This window comes from Arctopsyche grandis, chromosome 12 (genome assembly GCF_051622035.1).
Source record: "Arctopsyche grandis isolate Sample6627 chromosome 12, ASM5162203v2, whole genome shotgun sequence".
Lineage (NCBI taxonomy): Eukaryota > Metazoa > Arthropoda > Insecta > Trichoptera > Hydropsychidae > Arctopsyche > Arctopsyche grandis.
This window is the reverse complement of record NC_135366.1, coordinates 27913115-27934814: the sequence shown is the minus strand read 5'-3', so window position 1 is coordinate 27934814 and position 21700 is coordinate 27913115. Positions and strand designations below refer to the sequence as shown.

At 36.5% G+C, this 21700-nt stretch overlaps 2 protein-coding genes across 3 annotated transcripts in view; one reads left to right on the top strand and one right to left on the bottom strand.

Moving 5' to 3' along the window:
* Window positions 1-3143: 3143 nt before the first annotated feature.
* Window positions 3144-14071, bottom strand: Cep97 (centrosomal protein 97kDa). 2 transcript variants are annotated; one of them, XM_077442160.1, is made up of 16 exons: window positions 14017-14071; window positions 13703-13860; window positions 13457-13601; window positions 13147-13262; window positions 12821-13020; window positions 9256-9339; window positions 8965-9121; window positions 8822-8897; window positions 8400-8744; window positions 6498-6821; window positions 6352-6420; window positions 6067-6266; window positions 4119-4216; window positions 3840-4043; window positions 3631-3764; window positions 3145-3547 (listed from the first exon to the last, which is right to left on the bottom strand). In XM_077442160.1, exons 1-16 carry the CDS (start codon window positions 14018-14020, stop codon window positions 3387-3389), a joined length of 2475 nt encoding a protein of 824 aa, XP_077298286.1. In that variant the 5' UTR covers window positions 14021-14071; the 3' UTR covers window positions 3145-3386. The 2 variants fall into 2 exon arrangements, with proteins under 2 accessions (XP_077298285.1, XP_077298286.1); XM_077442159.1 differs by having other exon boundaries at window positions 3144-3764.
* Window positions 14072-15288: 1217 nt separating this feature from the next.
* The window catches only part of LOC143920393 (endoplasmic reticulum-Golgi intermediate compartment protein 2), a 67342-nt gene continuing 60930 nt past the window's right edge, over window positions 15289-21700 (top strand). Inside the window, exon 1 of the mRNA XM_077443279.1 lies at window positions 15289-16443. Coding sequence (XP_077299405.1) covers window positions 15346-16431 — 1086 coding nt within the window. The 5' untranslated portion in view covers window positions 15289-15345 and the 3' untranslated portion in view covers window positions 16432-16443. The remainder of the gene's footprint in view (window positions 16444-21700) is intronic.

Below are 21700 nucleotides of genomic sequence, written 5' to 3'. Positions count from 1 at the left end.
TTTAAATACATAGATATGAACAATGATTTCGTATATTTTGGTTCTTGTGATAGCACTATCATTTTCAATATTCCAAAATGAAGAAAGGGACTACCTCCTATGTCCTAATTGACGGTACTAGTTCAGATGCTGGGTGTGTGCTTAATGTCTCGGTGCACTCCTCGGGGTGTCTCAGTGCGCTCCTTGTCTCTCAATGCGTGCCTCGTGTCCCAGTGCGAGCTTTATGTCTCCGTGCGTGCCTTGTGTCTCCATATGCGTCTCGGGTCTCCGTGTGCGCCTAGTATCCCAATTTAAACGAGCCATAATAAGGAAAGTGAATAACACGACATCCACTATCACCACAGTCCAGTCAAATAACAGTTAATTTGGCAATCCTACCATCCGGCAGATCAGGTCGAACTTTCAAAGCTCGTTCAATTAGACCAGCGAGTCAGATCAAACAGTGTTACAAATTAAAATAAATCAAAATCGACAAAAATATTTAAAAAAAAATCACACGTATTCATTTGATCATTTCCACATTAGGAAAATGTTACACAATAATAATAATACTACTAAAACGAAAAAAATAATCTCAAAAATACAAATCGTCTTAGATCACATACATATCACATTTATGTATTTTAAAAAGAAGAGGAATAAAAATGTCACATTGTTACGAGTAAACATTTTAAGCTTTTACATATAATAAATATTTTTTTATGTACGTACGTACGTTAAAGCAGTGCATTTAGGATAAAACCCACATTGGTCGTAAATTTATGTACTTCAAAAATTCAAAGCTTCAAAACACACACACACACACACAAATTAAAATTTAAATATCACATCAATATGTACGCGCGAATTACTCTCGGTGATAAAAAAAAACAAGGCAAGTATTGTGAATTTGTGTAGTACAATATTTAAAGCTAAGCCTCTTAAACGTACACGTCGTCGTTATATCAAAATGAAAAATATGTATTTATGTATGTATGTATGTATGTATAAACAAAGCAAACACTTTGAACGTATTTTATGTATGTATAATATAAAAAATAACCCTGTTTGAATGAATGAATATAAATTTAGTGTATTAATTTTTAAATATGAATCGTGTTTTACTTTTAATTAAACGCTATTGAGGAATGTATACAATAAAATATGTAGTTGAAATAGAAAAAAGTACATATGCATTCGACAAACTTACAAACGCATGCACGCATTTTTTTCCATATACAATATACGTATATATATATATATATATATATATATATATATATATATATATATATATATATATATATATATATAATTCAATTCTTACGAATAAAATCTTACGACACTAAGAATTTGAATTTTTTATAATACAAAATTTATAGAATTATCATATATATGTATATGTATAATAATAATATAATATTTGCTTCAATTTAACCGCCAATAATAACTAAATCAATACGCTTATAGCAATAGAAATTCACGCTCCAATAAAATACAAACATGTACATACATACATATAGAAAACATCAAACATCACATTTGATATTTGCTATAGTGTACACACACACACACACACACACATGCTGAAACATCTATAATTTCTTCGACGCTTCAACATCCTCGGTGAGTACAAACGTTTTATCACCACTCGACACGCCCAAGCAATCCTTCGTCAAATTCGTAGCCAAGTCAGAGTCGTCGCCGGAGACGTCCTTCGATCGAACACTATCCTCGTTCACCTCGTCCAATTTCGACTTGGACGCGTCCTTGTCGTATGTGACGTCCGCCTCGCCGGGCAGGTTCACTTCCGTGGACGTCACTGTGGTGTTGGAGGCGTCCTTTTTATCACCGTTCGAGTGCGCGTTCTTGAAGTTGTTGTTTTGGACAGTCAGGGACAAGGAGCACGGTCTGGAAGCCATCTTCTGATACGGCCAACCGACGGCACTGTCGCCCTGGTGAAAATACTCCAATAGTAACAATACGCAATATTCCTATGAATAACCAATGAAAACAATTATAGCAAACCTGAGGGGTGTGAACGGCCGTTATTTCAGTTTGAGTTGCGATGCCGCCCCCACCGGTCCATTGATCTGACACCGTCATATGCCGATTGGACACAAATTGTAAAATGTCACGCATGGATCCTTGTAATTGTTGAACCTAAAAAATCGGTCAAAATAATAAAACATTCAATTTTAGCGATAGTGTGTAGTAGGATAGTGGAGAAGCAAAGGGCGAAAAGTATAGAAGTACAGTTCCAACATTGTATCTAGAATATCATGAGGGGAAAAAAGTAACTTTTACCACTGTTTAAGTGAGTTGTGAAGGGGCAGTAGAAAGCCACGTTTGGATAGCTAGCTGTCATCGGTTTGATCTGACACAAGATTCCAATATAAATTTTAATTATTTCGTTAATGATTAAACTCTTCTAGCGGCATGTCCGAAACAATAGCTTACTTCAATACTAGCTAAACCCTGTATGTCGTTAAAATACACTGTTCGACACGAAAAATGGTTCAGAGACGAAATATGAATTTTCTTATAGATCCCTTTATTAACCCTTTTAAACGAAAATAAAAAATAGTGTGGCCAGAACACTATCCCAATAAACATGTTTCAATAGAAAATACTCAATATAAAATAGTATTAACAGTGGGAAAAAATCCGAAATGAAAATACGTACTTTCGACTTTTGGTTTGAACTGTACGACTACTTAGAGAGATTTGAAAGCTGAAAAGTACTACAAATGAAAGATAAAATACCCGACTATAGATTCCAATATTCATTTTGAACAGGAAATCGACAGATTTTGAGATATCGATCGAACAACACGAAGATATAGAAAAATCGCATACATATATCTCCGAATCTCGAACCAATCAACATTTTTTATTACCAGATTCGGGTTCACTGGGCATAGATCTATAAGAAAAGTCATATCTCGTCTCTGAACCATTTTTGACGGTATAGACTAAACAGTAGAGTGAAGCTAATAAATACATTTTTGGTATATATCAAACGATGCTTATCCATAATAGTAAGAACACACTAAATCAAATGGCATGGACATGCTCGTGGTTTCAGCTGTGATCGACGTTTCTTCATGTCATTGTTCGATCGTACGATCTTATTATTTCGACAAGTTTCTCTTACATTTTTTCAAACATGGAAATCCCGACTATGAAACCTATGTGAACACAAGGATAAAACACTACAGGGGGTGAGTTTTGTCCAGGATCACAGCAGTATAGATTAGGCGTGCTAGCATTTTTTTTTTTTAATGTGCAAAACTATAACACGTGCTGCGTACCACTCTTGTGTGTCTGCACCTTAAGTCGAACAACAGCCATTACAATCAAATCTCGAGCAATTACCTAGTACATATATAGATACAATGATAGATCTACAGTTGTATGTATTTCATTACACAGACCTGCGACTGCAACATACTACACGTTTGCGTCAACTCCCTGACAGCCAAATCCTTATCGTCCGTATCGTCAGACTTCTCCAAGTTCTCTGTAAGCGACAACAAATTTTTACAACTATCGACCTTTCCATCACCTGAAATAAACGTTTAAACCACAATGAACAAAAACGACACATTTCACAATCACAAACGAACACAAATACGAAAACAATAGAACCTTTCCCTCTACAGTCGGCTTCGATGGCCGATATCTTCTTCCAGAGCGCGTTGATAGCTTGCATTTGGAGCTGCTGGATTTTCCTCTCGCTGTCTAGAGCTGCCTTCGTAGCTTCCATATCGCACGACAATTTCCTATAACATAAGACAAAAACCGAATAAAAATAAACACCAACGATAAAACTTCGCTCGAATCGAAAGAAACCGTACTCGATATACTGCCGAGCTCTCATAGTCTGAATCGAATGCATTATACTGCCCGCTTTCTGATTGAGATTCCTCGTCCGATAGCCTCTCCATAGCTTTTGAATGGTAATAGCGGCGCAGTGTGCTGACTTGCCCTTGCTAGATTTGTTCAAAGTCGATGCTACATTCTCCGAAGATCCACTATCGGATATAGACTGCTTTTTCCTTCTACATTTAATAATAAATAACGTGAATCAATTCATATACATATGTATGAATGTCATCAAAAATTCAAAATCACACCTTTGATTGGCGGCATCTCTTATACACTGCAATTTCTCTATGCACATTTCGCTATCTTCATCGGAACTGTTAGCCTCTTGGGTATCCGGAGGAGTAACCTAAAAATAAAAGCGACACACTCTAATGAAAATAAAATATGAGAATATGTTACCGTGTTTTCCCAAAAGTCACTGTATCAGAGACAGAGAATCGTAATTCAAATATACCAAAAATCGAAAACATTAAATTTAAATCAATCTTCTGATAGCATCAGTAATTAAACTAACAAACTTTGTACTGGGCAAAAACTTGTATTGAAATTGAAAGCTAAAATAGCCTCATTTTCCGAAATTTCAGTTTAAAAAAATTACAGTAAATCAAACTGCGTTTTTTTAATCGAGCAGATGTGTAATAATCAAATGATAATTCATAACTAATTTAGCACATTTAATCAAGCCTGTTGTGGTATATGAACTTTCACTCAGTAATATTTCCCAATGAGATAAGACACCATCTTGAATACAATTCAAAATGGCGTCTCATGAGTGGTCACAGGTTCATTCCCTGTCCTGGTGCTGCTGGCCAGACCTTAGATATCTATCTAGTATGTGACTATAACAATACATAGGTAAACAAACGCGTCGAGGAAGATGCAGTGAGCGACCTGCCCTTTATAAGCAGGTACTTAGGCCATATGAAGGTATTCTAGACGGAGCACTGGCAGTGCGTGGATCTTCTTTATCACCCAATAAATGCTTAATAAGTTCAGTCAAGCAACATAGCTGATTAGTTCGCGTGTAATGATTTCAACTTAGTGGTCACGGGTTCATTCCCTGTCCTGGTGCTGCTGGCCAGACCTTAGATATCTATCTAGTACGTGACTATAATAATTGTTAAACAAACTTGTCGAAGAAGATGCAGTGAGCGACCTGCCCTTTATAAGCAGGTACTTAGGCCATATGAAGGTATTCTAGACGGAGCTCTAGCAGTGCGTGGATCTTCTTAATCACCCAATAAATGATTAATAATTTCAGTCAAGCAACATAGCTGATTAGTTAGCGTGAATTGCTTTCAACTGAGTGGTCACGGGTTCATTCCCTGTCCTGGTGCTGCTGGCCAGACCTTAGATATCTATCTAGTACGTGACTATAACAATAGGTAAACAAACGCGTCGAGGAAGATGCAGTGAGCGACCTGCCCTTTATAAGCCGGTACTTAGGCCATATGAAGGAATTATAGACGGAGCACTGGCAGTGCGTGGATCTTCTTAATCACCCAATAAATGCTTAATAAGTTCAGTCAAGCAACATAGCTGATTAGTTAGCGTGTAATGCTTTCAACTGAGTGGTCACGGGTTCATTCCCTGTCCTGGTCCTGCTGGCCAGACCTTAGATATCTATCTAGTACGTGACTATAATAATTGTTAAACAAACTTGTCGAGGAAGATGCAGTGAGCGACCTGCCCTTTATAAGCCGGTACTTAGGCCATATGAAGGTATTCTAGACGGAGCTCTAGCAGTGCGTGGATTTTCTTAATCACCCAATAAATGATTAATAATTTCAGTCAAGCAACATAGCTGATTAGTTAGCGTGAATTGCTTTCAACTGAGTGGTCACAGGTTCATTCCCTGTCCTGGTGCTGCTGGCCAGACCTTAGATATATGGCTCAAAGTCGATCGTTTCCTATCAAACTTTGCTAGCTAATTCATCTGATTTCATTGAAATCGGTTATAACAAATTGGCAACTAAAGTTTCTGCCCGGGTTGACCCGGGACAGAAATTCCTAGGAATTTTTATCTAGAATCCTGGGAAAAATATTTGAATCAAAACGTTCTTTAAATGGTGTAATAAAGGCAAATCTATATCCAATGATGAAACTATTATACATCTTATATTGACGGTTCCACAATGCAAGGAACTCTTTTAGATTCTGATGAAGATGAGAAGCAATATAAAGATGAATACATACTTGTATTTCGGTATGATTCGTCAACGATTGGATAGTCTTATTGCTTCCATTGTGCTTTTTAGCAGACATATCATTCGACTTTGCATGGCCAGATCCTCCAGCATCCACAGCATTCTGCAAACCCTGATTGTAAATATGCTTCGACATTTGAGGGTTCGCCTCTTCGGTATTATTTTGTACGATTCGTGAAGAAAAGCTTCCTGGAAGGCGAATAAAATATTATTCTTTTGTTTTTAATTTATATTTAAAATTCCTACAGCAAATAAATAAACACATTTTAAACACCTTTTCTTTGATCTGTACAATGACGCATTTTAGGACTAGACATAGCACTCCTCGGAAGTTGAGGTGAACCTAAAAAGATATTTAATATAATAACAAAGCCCACATTGATATGAAACGTATGATGCATCAAATCTATACTTATTTACCTTTGTTGTTCTTCACGCTCTGATTCATAGTGGGCTTTGCAATATGAACCGTGGTGGAAGTCTTCGTGTGCACGGGCATTTTGGAACTTCGTGCCGATAGTGGCGACTCACAATGAGAATTAGGAGTCTCATTGGATTGCAGATGGCGTGAATTGGGCTGGTAGCTGAGGCCGCTGTTCACGTTGCGTTTGTTCACCGAGTTGATCAGCTGCGGGGCAAACAGTGGGCCCTGGTAGTCGGGGCTCATCATGGAATCGGGCACGGGTACCATTTTCGACGCGGCTTCCAGCGGTTGGTTGAAGGCTTTGTTAGAATCTAGCTGAGCTGAAATAATACAACATGGCGTAAGTATGGGTAATGATATTGTAGCATATGCTAAAAGGAGCGGCAGCTATAATTGGTTTTCGAGGATTATCTCCAGGCTTAAGTGCTGTCGGCTAACAATGGAGACCCCCGAATGGACTCAATTCGGTCGCTTCCCGCTAGAGTTATCAGAACTGACAGCCCAAGACCGTGGGACTGCATATCTAGTATGTGACAATAACAATAGGTAAACAAACGCGTCGAGGAAGATGCAGTGAGCGACCTGTCCTTTATAAGCAGGTACTTAGGCCATGTGAAGGCATTCTGGACAGAGCACTGGCAGTGTGTGGATCTCCTTAATTACCCAATAAATGCTGTGAAGCTTTTATTTGGATCCCCCACCCACCCCTACGCAACAATATACAGAAGTGACCGCTTTGGAGGTATTGCATGCTCCTATATATATATTGTTTTATTTCAATCGAACATGTACACTCGCCTTTACAGATCGCTCCAAAGCAACAAGTTAACTAATACAATATAATAGTACAATTAATACATACATACAAGCATTTTTATACAATGTGAATTCATACAAATATCACACTTTTCAAATATTGGGTATATTGAAGACATGACACGTATCGCCACGCATTTAGCCCCCTATGTGAGAAGCCCATCGCATCTTTTCAGATCTGAGCATGGTTTATTTTATCAAAGCCGACTTGCGAGACATTTATGGACAAATTTATAGCATTTTTTATAAAAATCAGAGAAATACGAAATGCTGAAAACTCGAAAATGTGTAAAGGTTGCCAATTTGTTGGAACCGTTTCAATGAAAATCAGATAAATTAGCAAACTCTGGTAGGACATGTACAAACTCCAATCGAACATGTACACTCGCCTTTACAGATCACTCAAAAGCGACGAGTGTACTACTACAGATACAATACAATTAATACAAGCATTTTTATACAATGTGAATTTAAACAAACATCATCTACAGCGACATCTATGGAGGAAATTTTGTAGCAATTTATTATAGAAATTGGCGAAACTCAAGACGCTGAATAACTTGAGATTTGCAAGAGAGATTGGAAAGGAAATGCCAATTTACAGTAACCATTTCAATGAAAATCAGATTAATTGACACACTCTGATAGGAAACAATACAAGCATTTTCATACAATGCGAATTCAAACAAACATCATCCACAGTGAAATATATGGAGAAATTGTTGCAGCATTTTATTATAGAAATTGGCGAACCTCAAGATGCTGAATAACTTGAGATTTGCAAGAGAGGTGATGCCAATTTACAGGAACCGTTTCAATGAAAATCAGATAAATTGGAAAACTCTAATAGGAAACGATCCACCTGGAGTCACAAACCAAGGTCTGGCCAACAGCTACTAGTGGGAATCGAACCGTGACCACTCCGCTTAAAGGAATATTTTGCTAACCACTAGTCCACACTGCTGGTTGTATTTTCTTCGTACAGAATGTTTTCAATAATCTTATTTTTCAAATTTAAAATACAAGTGGCCTATAAACCGAGTAAATCGAAAAGGTCAAATTAACAAAATTCAAAAACTTACGACTGTTCTCAACAACGGCAACAGCAACAGGCTTTTCAACAACTTTACTATTCTCAACCACTTTGGCAGTGTTCTGACTCTTTTCAGCGTCGGAATTGAAGACCAAACTGGACGACGACGAATCGAAGCTCTGACTCATCGCCGAGCTGTACGTACTATCGGCGATGCTCCGATTCAATTGAGTCTTCGTCGGAGTACTATTCGTTGGTATTTCACCGGAGAAACTCGCGGACATCGATCCAGACTGTTGATTTAACAGAATGTGGTGTTTGTTCGGAAGCGCCGAGTGGTAACTGCTCGACATGGCGCGATCGGGAGACTTGGTCACGCGTCCCGTTATCCGTGCTGGAAACATTGCAATAATAAATAATAATGCATACATATATATATACTGTTGATTATGATGAAATGCGAATACGTACGATGCATCCTCGGAGACTGCTTAGGCCGAGGAGGGGTCGGACCTTGCTCTCGCAGCTGCTGCTGATGATGCTGAGCCTGAACAAGTACATTACATAATAATATCGAGCTGTATAGCGATTAGTTTGTTTTGGTTTGTTGCTACCTTGCTCAGTATCAAACGAAGTTTTCTCTGCTCCTCGGTTTCCGGAGCGGCGGCTCCGAGTGGGCAAGTCGTGGCGAGGTATTGGATGAGTTGTGCATGTTCTCCTTCTCTGAATTGACGTCCTCTGCCTTGGCTGTACAACCATTCGGCTTTTAAACTGAAAATCGATAACTCGTCAATAATTCAGTTGATTATGGGCCGTGAACTACAAACAACAAGTGTCGTATTGGAAAAGAAAATTGGTCGCTTTTGATGTTTGTTTCAATTTTAAATTGATTGGAAGAAGCAAACCTTTCGATTGCGTTGACTTCGTAGCCGTCTAGCATCTTTACGTTCATCAGCCAATTGATGACAAACGGACGATAGTCAAAGTCGCTGTGATATATGTCAAGGAAAAATGTTACGATATAAATGAAAATATGTGTATGAAACTAGTAGGTTAGGTTAGTGATATGATATTGTAGCGTATACTAAAAGGAGCCACCGTTATGATTGATTTTCGAGGATTATCTCCAGGCTAAGTGCAAGTAGGCTAAACAATGACCACCAAATTGGCTTAGTAACGGCAGCCGGTCCCTTCTCAGAAGTGACAGCGATAGCGTGGGACTGAGTGTCGTGGGAATACATATCCTAGTACGTGACTATAACAATAGGTAAACAAACCGGACGTCGAAGATGCCATGAGCGACCTGTCCCTTATAAGGAGGTACTTAGACCATATCAAGACATTCTGGACAGAGCACGGGAAGTGCGTGGATCTCCTTAATCACCAATAAATGCTGTGAAGCGACTTTGGCCTATTACTTGGATCCTCTACCCACCCCTACGCAATATTAAGCAGCTAGGCTATGTAACGTTTACCCATCATATAACAATTAATATTCAATCTGTTTACTATATTTCGTATCAAACTGACAGACGAGTGGACAGAATTTGTATACCATAACTTGTACTTATGCAAACCTGTGTAGCACGCCCTTTATGTAATTTCACCGATATGCCAACAAATATATGCTTATAAACCGAAAATTATAAGGTTCAAATCCTGGTGAAAAACGAAATTATTTATCCAATTTAGTAACATTTTGTTGCGTGGACGTGTAGAGGGGTTTCCGAGATCGGAGTGAAAGATGCAGCGAGTAGTGATAGAGGCAGTTTATTGTTTTTGATCCGTGGACCAGCCAGCTCCGAATGACGCACTGAACAAATCCCCCGAATATTTATACACAGCTGATACTCTCAACACAAAGTGATCATTGGTCAATGGGTTAAGAGACCTTATTGGTTATTGTATACCGTTTATTCATACGCCGTGGCCTTTTTGGCACGAAAGCGCGATCGAGTGATCAGTGCTGGTAAACCAGTGGTCGACGAGCACCAATCACCTAATCTCCACATACTTTATATAGATTGTCCGTCTTTTGTTGAAATTTGCCTATTTTATCTGATGTAATATTAGAAATGGTTCGGTGATTATTGGTCACAAAGCGCTCGCCCAAAAGTCACTAAAATCTATATATAACGGAACATCTGGCAGCCGATAAGTCCATCATACTAACGATAACTATCATACTAACGAGAACTCGAGTGCCAAATATTCCGTATTCGCGATTTTCATAGCAAAAATTGTCTTTTGGGCGATCGTGATTTATTTATTTATTTATTTAACATATTAGCCACAGTGACATTACAGAGATCTCCAACGCGTCGTTGTGGCCGGTCATTCAGTAATAATAACATGATAACGGTAATAATAACTTATAATAATAACAATATTAACACAACATCATAAAAATCATAAAATCATAAAAAAAAAGAAAAAACATAGATAAAGTAATAACAATCATTAATATTTATAATAGGCAAAATCAACCACTGGCATTCCTCAACAACCACTCAACCAGATTAGTATAGTTTATATTGAAGAGGTCAATTTCACCAGAAATCCTGTTAAGCAGATATATCGCTCTAGATATAGGAGCCGTTGACAACATATTTGTGCGAGCCACAGGAGGAACAAATAAATCACGATTTCTCAAGTCCCTGAATTTACAAGGTGCATTAAACCTAAATTCCTTTAGAACCTGAGGATTGTGTATTATCCCATTCAACAGCTAAAAAAGTGTCTTCCCAGTAACATATTCCGACGAGACTCCAATGAGTTGAAACCTAACGCCCCTAATAGGAATGCACTAGGATATAGCCAAGGATAATAACCATACTGTTTAAAATAAAGATATCTGAGAAACCGTTTTTGGATTCTCTCAATCTTCAATGAATGAGTTATATGGGTAGGATTCCATATAATAGAAGAAAATTCTAGAATACTACGTACTAAATATTCATAAAGAATTTTAAGCACCAACGTACTCTGGAAAGGTTTGCTAACTCTTAGTAAGAATCCCAGCATTTTTGTTGCACGCAAACAAATATTATCTATGTGTCGTTTAAATTGAAAATTAGTGATGTGACTAATAATCTAATTACCATTAGAAATAGTAAGATAGAAAATTCATTGGCAGCAGCAACATGGGAAAATAATTTATTCTGAGGATAATCTATAATGCTGCTGGTCAGATTTGGATATTTGTGACTCTAAGGCGATCGTTTCCTATCAGAGTTTGCCAATTTATCTGATTTCTTTGTTGAAGCGGTTACTCCATCAAATTGGCAAAAACCATCTAACCCACCATGTCACCACTATTTGAATATAATTTCAAAAATTTATTATCTATAACATATAAAGATGTCTCGTTAATTTTCTTATATATAGTATTTGTATTATGCTTATACATATGTCTGGTCACGGTGACGCATTAGAGTATTCTGTCATGTCACTGAGGCTAAAATGTAAATAAATAAATTGCATAACAAACTGAAACGTTTCTTCCGCTATCTTTTTTTCTGAACTTTTTTTTTAATTATATTTTACCATGATGCCATTGTAGGCTGCACTTGAGCGATACCTATGGTTTTTAACTTATACATATATAAATTTATAATTATAAATTTGATCATATTATAATAGCGCTTCTCTGTGTGTTTATGTGTGAGATAACGCTCGCCGCACTATAAAAGTTGTTTCGATTCAACATATGTAAAAACACTGCAAACAAAACGTACGAATGTAATACGAACATAATAACAGATGAACGAAAAACTTCTATATATACTGTTTGCTACCAATGTGTCCACTAGGGAAATAAGTCTCCGAGCATTTAGCGCCATCTATTGAAAATTTATTTAATTAATTAATTAATTTTTCTATTGTTTATATGTAGGTAGGTAGGTATTTTTTACCATTTTTTTTCATATTAAACAATTAAATATAAATATTAAATTAAATATATTTAAAAGGTATTTGAAAAAAAATACGACAAATCGAACACAGAACTGACACATTCCTTTTAGTTTTTTTTTTCATTAGTTTATTTAATAGCTTAATATGCCATAACCCATGCGATTATATTTCATCGGGCACAACACTAGTAATTATAAATTTGAAATCATATTCAAATAGTGGTGACAAATAGTAGATAGGATGATTTTAGCGATTTGATGAGGAACCATTTCAACAATCGGATAAATTGGCAAACTCTGGTAGGAAACAATCGACTTGGAGTCATAAATATTCAAGTCTGACCAGCAACACTGCAGCTATACTCGGAATAAATTCATTTAAGTCGAGGTGAACCCAGGACTCGAACCCGGCAACCTCTCCATGATTAGCATTAAAGCAACCCCCGAGCTATACTGCTGGCTTTTTTTAATTACTTCACATGTTAGTTGACATGTTCAGTACTCGCAAAATTATAAATACCAATCTGAATATTATTGAGAATCATACAAAGGATACATTTTTTCATGTCCGTTCACCGTAACGCACGGGTTGCCTTCGATGTTGTAACTTTCGAGGTTTCCTAAATGCCCGAGATGACATAACGTATTCAAATCGGTGAGGAAATTGTTCGCCAAACCGAGTACGAGAAGCGAAGACGGCAAATAGCGTTCACATTGTCTCAGATTTCCTATTCGATTCTTTTCCAAATGCAAATGCTGAAATCAACACGCAAAATAAATCCAAATTAAAAACATTCACAACAAGTATTAAAACACACACATAATAAAACACCCAAATATGATATATTATGTATTAGAATAATTATTAATGCTATATGTTACCTTCAAATGTTTTAAACAAGAAATGTCTGATATGTGAGATATTTGATTATCAGAAAGATCCAAATACTCCAAATGAATATTGTTATTAAGGTGCTCTATTGACTTAATGTTGTTACCTGTAAAAGTATTTTTTAGATGACGCATGAAATATTAGTCAATTGAAAAAGAAAACCACACACACACATATACATAGAAGATTAATATTAAACAAAAAATAATAAAAGCAGGCAAAATGATCTACTTTAAAATTACAAGCAAAATCAGATTAGTTGATAAATCCATTATATGGAAAATAGCACGAAACACTCACCAGCTAGCTGAAGCTTTTTGAGATAAATGAGTTCTTTCAATCCTTCGATTGTTAATATGGAATTGTGGCTTAAGTTCAGTTGCCGGAGACTCGTCAGACGACCCACTCCGTGCATACGCAATAAACTATTCTTCGCTACAGATAACTGAAATTGAATTTTAAAAATCGATACATGTTGGTTTCGTGGTTTTGATATTGGATCAAAAATTATATTGCAGATCGATATTGTATTGCATGTATACGTACATTTTCGAGCCTAGAATAAGAGTCGACGCAGTCCAACCTTTGCAATTCATTGTTGTCTAAAATCAACGTGACAAGAGTCTTCGCTTCTTGTTCGGTCGCTTTGATGATTTTCTTGATTGATTTTCCTGAACAGTCCAATGTTTCACAAGACTCTTCGGCTGTCAAATTGCACATAAAAATTAACTCACTATTAAAAGCAATTTATGACTAAACTGTTTAAAAAATGTTTTATTGCAGTCTTGTGGATTAAATGTGTAAATTGTTTCATGCGGAAACGGTCGTTTAAGTGATTAAAATGATTGAGAAAATTTTACCCATATTGACAACGACGCACACCCATAACGCCAACGAATGACAGTTATATTTTTTTCTCCTGTTTCAGTCGTAACGTTAATACTTTCGACCAAGAGTCAAAATTGAATACCAAAAATTGATTTTTTTATTAAAAAAACATCACGCTACTAAAATTAAGGCATGAGTTGTGAAAGACATAAGATATCTCTATCACAACTAATGCATTGTGGTTTATTACCAATCAATGAACGTCAATCGTATTTTTGTATTTATCTGTCATTCAATATTGTTAATTTTCCGTTTTAATACGAAAGATGTAACACTACGTCTTTCTCATTGTTCCTTCGATTGGCAGCAATGCCAATAGTTTGGGTTGGTATTAAGCAGCTGACCCCCACTCCCCAGACGTTGATTTCCTGGCGCGCGAGAAGAGACCAGGCCTTCCCGAGACTTCCCACGGACATGGTCGAGATCAATTCTCCCTGTCCCAGCTCTTCTCAAGAGGCTTCCCTTGGACAGGTTAGAGATCAATTCTTCCTATCCCAGCAGCCCGAGAGTCTAGTAGAGTTTCCCGCAGACGAGTTGAGTGTTAACTTAAAAAAAAATTCCTGAATCTCCCATCCTCTTCATACGTAGCAGTTAATTATTATTTATTTTTTTATTTACTATATTAAAGGACGAGCGTTTCCTGGCCTATGAAACTTGATTGAGTTTTTAAGATGACATTTATTTATATTTAGTACATAATACAAGGGGTAAACGGGTTACATCGCAAATGTGAATCGCAACCAGGATAACCACTGCTACGAAAATCGCTCGCGCGGATCTCTTGTCGCACAGGAAAATTGCCGTGCAGGAAACTGCCCAAATCTCGTAACAAAGGCATTTGCTGAGCAATATTTCCTGTACGGCAATTTTCCTGTGTGACAAATTTTCGTGCGACAGAAGATCCGTGCGAGCAATTTTCGTAGCGGCGGTTATCCTGGTAGCGATTCACATTTGGAATGTAATCACCGAACCGTTTTTACAAAATTGAATTTTTTACTTTTAGCAACTTTTTTTCTTATTCAGGACTTTATTGAAACAATACTAAAAATGCTTTCTTCAAAATCTTTGTGCGATACCCAAACCAATGGGCGATTTGTTTTTTGTACTTGTTGACTATAAGTGTTGATCGTACCATCATGAATGTTAAGATATTTTTTTAGCTAATTTTTTTTGAGACTTCTAACTAGCTCTTTTTTCACGCGGTCAACATATAAACAAACGAGCGGCAACACTGCTATTGCCGGCGTGTCAATAGGACTGTCAAACTTTAATAATACCAAAACTACATAAATGTATGTACGATGGAGGTGAAATCCAACATGCTTCGCTATCGTGGCCCACGACATCGAGTCCTCAACAGAATCAAAGAACTGGACGCCTTCAACAAAGTCCAAGACGTCTGTGTGGAGACTTCGCCCCTCGGGGGCACCTTATCAATCATAGCCCTCATCTTAATCTTCTGGTTACTGTACTCTGAAATATCCTACTACATACACAGCAATCTAATATTTAAATTCTCACCAGACACTGATCTAGATGCCAAGCTCAAAATCAACATAGACATGACTGTAGCCATGCCGTGTGCTTTGATTGGAGCCGACATACTCGACTCAACAAACCAAAACGTATTCGCATTCGGCGAACTCAAAGAGGAAGATACGTGGTTTGAACTGAGTCCCGAGCAAAAGTTACACTTCGACTCGGTCAGACACATCAATTCGTACTTGCGCGAGGAATACCACGCCGTGTCAGAACTCTTATGGAGATCAGGCCAATCTGCAATCCAAGGTTCAATGCCGCCACGATTGGTAGAACCGAACAGAGCTCATGACGCTTGTCGCGTCCACGGCTCTCTCATATTGAACAAAGTTGCCGGTAACTTTCATATAACTGTTGGAAAGAGTCTCCACTTACCTAGAGGCCACATCCACTTAAGCATGTTGTATGGAGAAGAATCGTACAATTTCAGTCACCGCATAAACCGATTCAGCTTTGGAGATCAGGCTCCCGGTATCGTGTATCCTCTCGAAGGCGACGAGCAATACACAGATGTACCAACAATGCTCTATCAGTATTTTATTGACGTCGTACCCACCGAAGTTGATACTACATTTTCGAAAATAAAGACGTATCAGTACTCAGCTAAAGAACATTCAAGACCGATCAACCATCATAAGGGTTCCCACGGAATGCCTGGGATATTCTTCAAGTATGACATGGCCGCGTTGAAGCTGCGGGTGTCCCAAGAACGAGATAATATAGTGCAGTTCACGATCAGACTGTTTTCGATGATCGGTGGAATTTATATCATCACCGGTTTTGTGAACAGTTTGATACAAATGGTTCATGGGATGTTTGCCGAAAAGACGAAGCACGGTAAAAGATAGTCTTGGAATTAAGTGGAATGAGATTTGAATATTTCCCGAGATTATACTGGTTTCCTATTTTTTTTTTGTGTGATTATTATGTTCTGTCCATATGTTTTTCTTTAAGTGGCCTGATTTTGTGATTGTATTATGTATATGTAAGGTGCTTATGTATTATGTATATATATTTTATGATTAATAAAATTTATGAAAACAACTATATTTGCTTGATTTTGATACATCCTCAATATGGACCAGCAGAAGTCGAAAAATTACAATGGAAAATCCTCACATGCTTTCACTAATTTTGATCTGTATATTTGCTAGTTACTGAGGTCCAATACTTATAAATTATAATCCACATAAAGATAAATGTTTATCTGTCTGCTATCCAAATCTAAAGCTTTAGATTTATTAAAATACCTTACGGTACTTTAACTTGATCCATAGTCAATTTTTCGAAAAGGTTAAAACCTCGAGTCAATTTTTAATGAATTGATATTAGAGTTTGATAGTTGTACTGGTTACTAAGCTAAATTATAAACAACTACATAAATCATCAACCAGCAGAATAGACTAGTGGCTAGCATGTAATGCTTTGAACAAAGTGGTCAAGGGTTCACATCCCACTGGTTTATGCTGGCCAGACCTTGGATTTGTGACTCCAGGTCGATCGTTTCGTGTCAGAGTTTGCCCATTTATCTGATTTTCATTTCAATGGAAACGGTTCCAATAAATTGACAACCTTACCTATTTTCTGGGAAAATCTCGAGTTTCACAGTTGTATAAGATGCTGCAAATTTAAAAATTTGACCATAAAATGTCTCTGTGGATGTTAAATGATATGTATTTACTTTTTTTAATACATATAAAATGTATAATGTTTTTGGGAAAGAAGGCGAAAATGGTTACCTGTAAATGCCTTCCTGGTATAAATTAAAGATAAAATAAAATCATGATATTTTCAATTAGAAAGTCGAAAAGATGGTGTTTTAACAATAGCTTTTCATAATCGGTTGTGGCTATTTGCGGGTACTATATCTGCGACAGACGCAAAGCCTTCTGCGCATGCGCGTGAACTGTCACTGTCAGCGTGTTTACTGTTAAAATTTTGTTTTAAACCTCTTAAAATTTAGTTCGAACTCGTAAAGTGACATGGAGTAAAAAATATAATTCAAATTAGTTAATATTATTAATTGTTAGAAAGTTATTATCATATACAACGTATAATACCTACATACAACTACAAGCCGCGAACTAGCTAAATGATATAAATCAATTATAATAACGTGCGAAATTTATTTGCCTCATGTATAATGAACGATTGATTAAACAAGTCTAGCATACATTAAATGTAAGAAATTATAATCGGATTATAAGTTCACGCGCATGCGCAGAAGGCTTTGCGCATGTCGCAGATATAGTACCTGCAAATAGCCAATAATTCGCAGATATAGTTCCTGCAAATAGCCACAAACTTTCATAATCACGAGGAATCCATTGGTATATTGGACAGATAATAGTGAGCACAGTTTGATTAAACTCTCGACGTTTCATCGAGAAATTCTCGTCTTCCAAATAACCCAGTATGACTAATGCCAAAACTCAATAATTTGAAGTATTTTCAATTTTAATACTCACTAGAAGTTGGTGTATTTATAAGTTTAGTTGAAATCGAATAGTATAATTGAACGGCATTATGCACGTACTTTGCTATCGAAGCTATAAATTAACGACTACAGCTGTTTAATCCCAACCATAATAAACTGGGACAAGGTATGTGGTTTTAGTCAGCAGGTGGCGCGAATAAAAGTGCATCGAGTACTGTAAGACTCATAGTCATAACGTCATAAGAATTGTTTGTCTTTTTGTTGTAAAGGATAAAACGGTTGAATGGAAGAAGGAAGAGAGGTCAGTGATGGGATTATGTTGAATTCTTCATGGTTTTGTTTGGACGAGTTAATGACCTTGATAACGTTGGAGCAGTACTGACACTGGTAAGAGCAGATCTACTGCACAGCTGGACTGGACTGGACTGGACCACAGTCGCCCCTACACGCTCGGCATCTCCGTCGCGCGAACTTTATTTAAATCGCGCTTCAGGTTCAATGAACTTCTTTTCAACTAACTGTCAACTAAAATATGAAAAGTTTATTTCATATAAATGACACATTTTAAATTGTACCAATTGAACTGAATTGAAATAAGACAATAAATAAGTTGATTTTGGAAATTCAAACCATATCAACCAGATTGCATTTTATTTTTTCACTAGGAATTGATCCAACTGGCTTTTAGAATTAAAAAAAATATATAAATTAGTATCCCGATCTGCGTTAATAGGCGCTTCAAAGCTTTTTTGGAAGAAAATGGTTTCAGTTTGGAATAGTCTTCCCAGTGGCTACGTCCACATTAACGATATCTACACCCGATATTTGCGAATTTTTCCATAACCAGTTCCTAAATAGCAACCACAAGTATATGGGAATATGGGAAATTCGAGAATATCGGGTGTAGATATCGGTAGTGTGAACGTAGCCAATAATATGGTAACCACTGATATCTAGAGGTAGAATAGCCAAGGGGCCGCTCATTGTTCCATTGTTGTAAATCCTTTGTAAAAAAGGTTCGGCAAACTTTTAACAATGCATTTACAACATTTGAACAATACGCGGCACCTTCTGGGTCCGGGCTTTACTGATATCGTTAATATTTTTAAGAATAAGCTTGATATTTTTTTTTAAACTAAAGGATTTCTGTAATTCTTTTTTCCCAAAATCGTATTTCTGTTTTATTTATTTTTACTTTTTTTTGCTCTCTTATTTTTATATATTTTTTATTTTAATATTGTCTTTTTTAATGTATTTTATATTTCTCATTTAATTTGCAAATATGTATAATTTGATAAAATATGTATGATCAAATCCCTTGGGTCTATCGGTTTTGCCGCCTCCCCCAAGTATATTAAATAAATAAATATAAATGTTACATATATTATTGTATTATCGGATGTTACATATATTATTTATTTACTATTTGTTTTTTTATACATATCTATGTACATCCTGTCTGTTGATTTTTCAATTAATAAAATAAAATAAAATAAATAATAAAAATTGAATCGTGATATATGGAGATTTGCTATCACTAGAGGTAGGACCGGAAGCGTGCTTTTTCCAGAAAACAGGGCGTTTTGGGTCTATTTTCCAGGAAATAGAGCAAACTACAAAGCTAGAGTGCAAAAAAGAAGCTTCATCATTAAAATGAACAATGCACGCCGAACAATAGACAAAGAACAGCGAAAATTTGGTCTGTTCTTAAGCTATCACACGTTGAAATACGATGGTCAAGTCGAGGTAAAATTCTTAAAAGTGCTTTAGTGAAATCAAAGATAAATAAAAATGGTTAAGACATTTATCAACATACATAATTAACTATTATGATGATTTAAAAAAAAATACACAATTTTGAAAATGTACGAGGAATGGAATCACAATAGAATTTTTCTGATTATTCACTAAATGACTATTTTAAAATGAAAATACCCACTTGAACCGAAACATTTTCATAAAAGTCACATTTTGGTTGATTCTGACCCGCAGCCAAAAAGAGATTTGTCTGCTGCAACGGGCACAGAATTTTATAAATATAAAAAAAAAACAATAAGTTTTAAGGTATAAATTTCTACAGGTGTGATTCGTTGCAAGATCGTTATGGAATTGGTAACTATAAGTGCGTGATGTTTTTATAGCACGCGTGAAATTTCGCTAGTACTGTATTTTTTGCACTCGATGTAAAAGGTCGAATTAATTCTCAGTTAGCTCGTATCATTTTACCGTGTGATCTCCTACAATCGATTTTTTACCGAGAACGGAAAGGCTGTCTTACTTTGGGTTTTATCGACATGCTACTTGAGAAGTGTGGAATTTGATTAATGGGAAAATTGAATCATACGGGACGGTTAGTTTTTCGTTGTATATAATTTGAAAATATGGTAGTTAGCAAGCTATTCTTATCGTTTTTATTAGATTTACCTGTGAACGTTCTGTCTATGAGCTTCTTGGTTTTTTTTTATCTGTGAACCAAGAAGCTCAAAAATCTCGGTTGTTAACATTTTAACGTTAACAACCGAGAAAGTTTTATCATGACACCAATGCACACCTATATGAATACACTAAAGGTGTTTCGGTATTGAGATTTATGAAAATTTTAATTACATACCTAGTTTTGTGATATTTTTTGATTACAGATAAAAATGATTACGTATGTATTTATAGGTAGCAGTGTTTTCTACACGATGAGACTTCGTCAAATGAAAGAAGTATGTTCGCGAGTACTCAATACGTCATATTAAATTAATTTCGACTATATATAATTTTTTTATAATTTTGTTTACGCCATAATAAGTAATTAAAATCTGAATTCGGCCCTGTATGCACTATTCTGTATTATAGTCGAACCTATCTAGCATGAAACGTAAAATGCCGAAAGATCGAAAAGTATGTATAAATGGTAAACGGTACTATATATGTGTGTATGGTAATACTACCCGCTCTTCATATGTATGCATGGTAAACGGACTTTTTCACATCTTCTATCTATCTATATATATAAAAATGAATATCTGTCTGTCTGTGTGCCTCGAATAGGCTCCTAAACCACTGAACCGATTACTATGGAACTTTCAGAATTTGTTGTATGCATGTCCGGGAAGATTACTGCGGGAAAAACGGAAACAGAAACGGAAATGAGTGTCATTGCAACGCTATAATTTCAAATGTTTTCGCGTCGCGACCAACGTGTTCGCTGCCTGCGATATTCCGACAAACGGAATTTGCATGCGTTATTGTGGCATTGCAACGCACGCCGGGTTCAGCTGATATTGTCATAAATTATGTTTTTCGACTTTCAATCAAGTCACTTTCGATGCAGTGAGGGCCACCGGTAAAATGTACATGCTATGTTGTATGTAGACTTAAGGTCTGACCGCACTATACGACAACCGAACGATCCTTCACTTCACAACAGTACGCGACCAAATATTGTTTGTATGAAATTGTATGAGACATATCGCACTGCGCGACAGTCGCATGACGTAGAACGACACCTTGCGTCAAAGTTGACTTTTCGACCAATTTTGACCCAAGGTGTCGTTGAGTGGGGGGTTACCTTGCGACAATTATTCTCCTTCTTCATACGGTGACTATGAAATAGCATATAGCCATAATCTTTTGGGTTTTCTCGATTGTTCTTCTTCCTCGCATATCAAAGATACTATAATACCATCCGT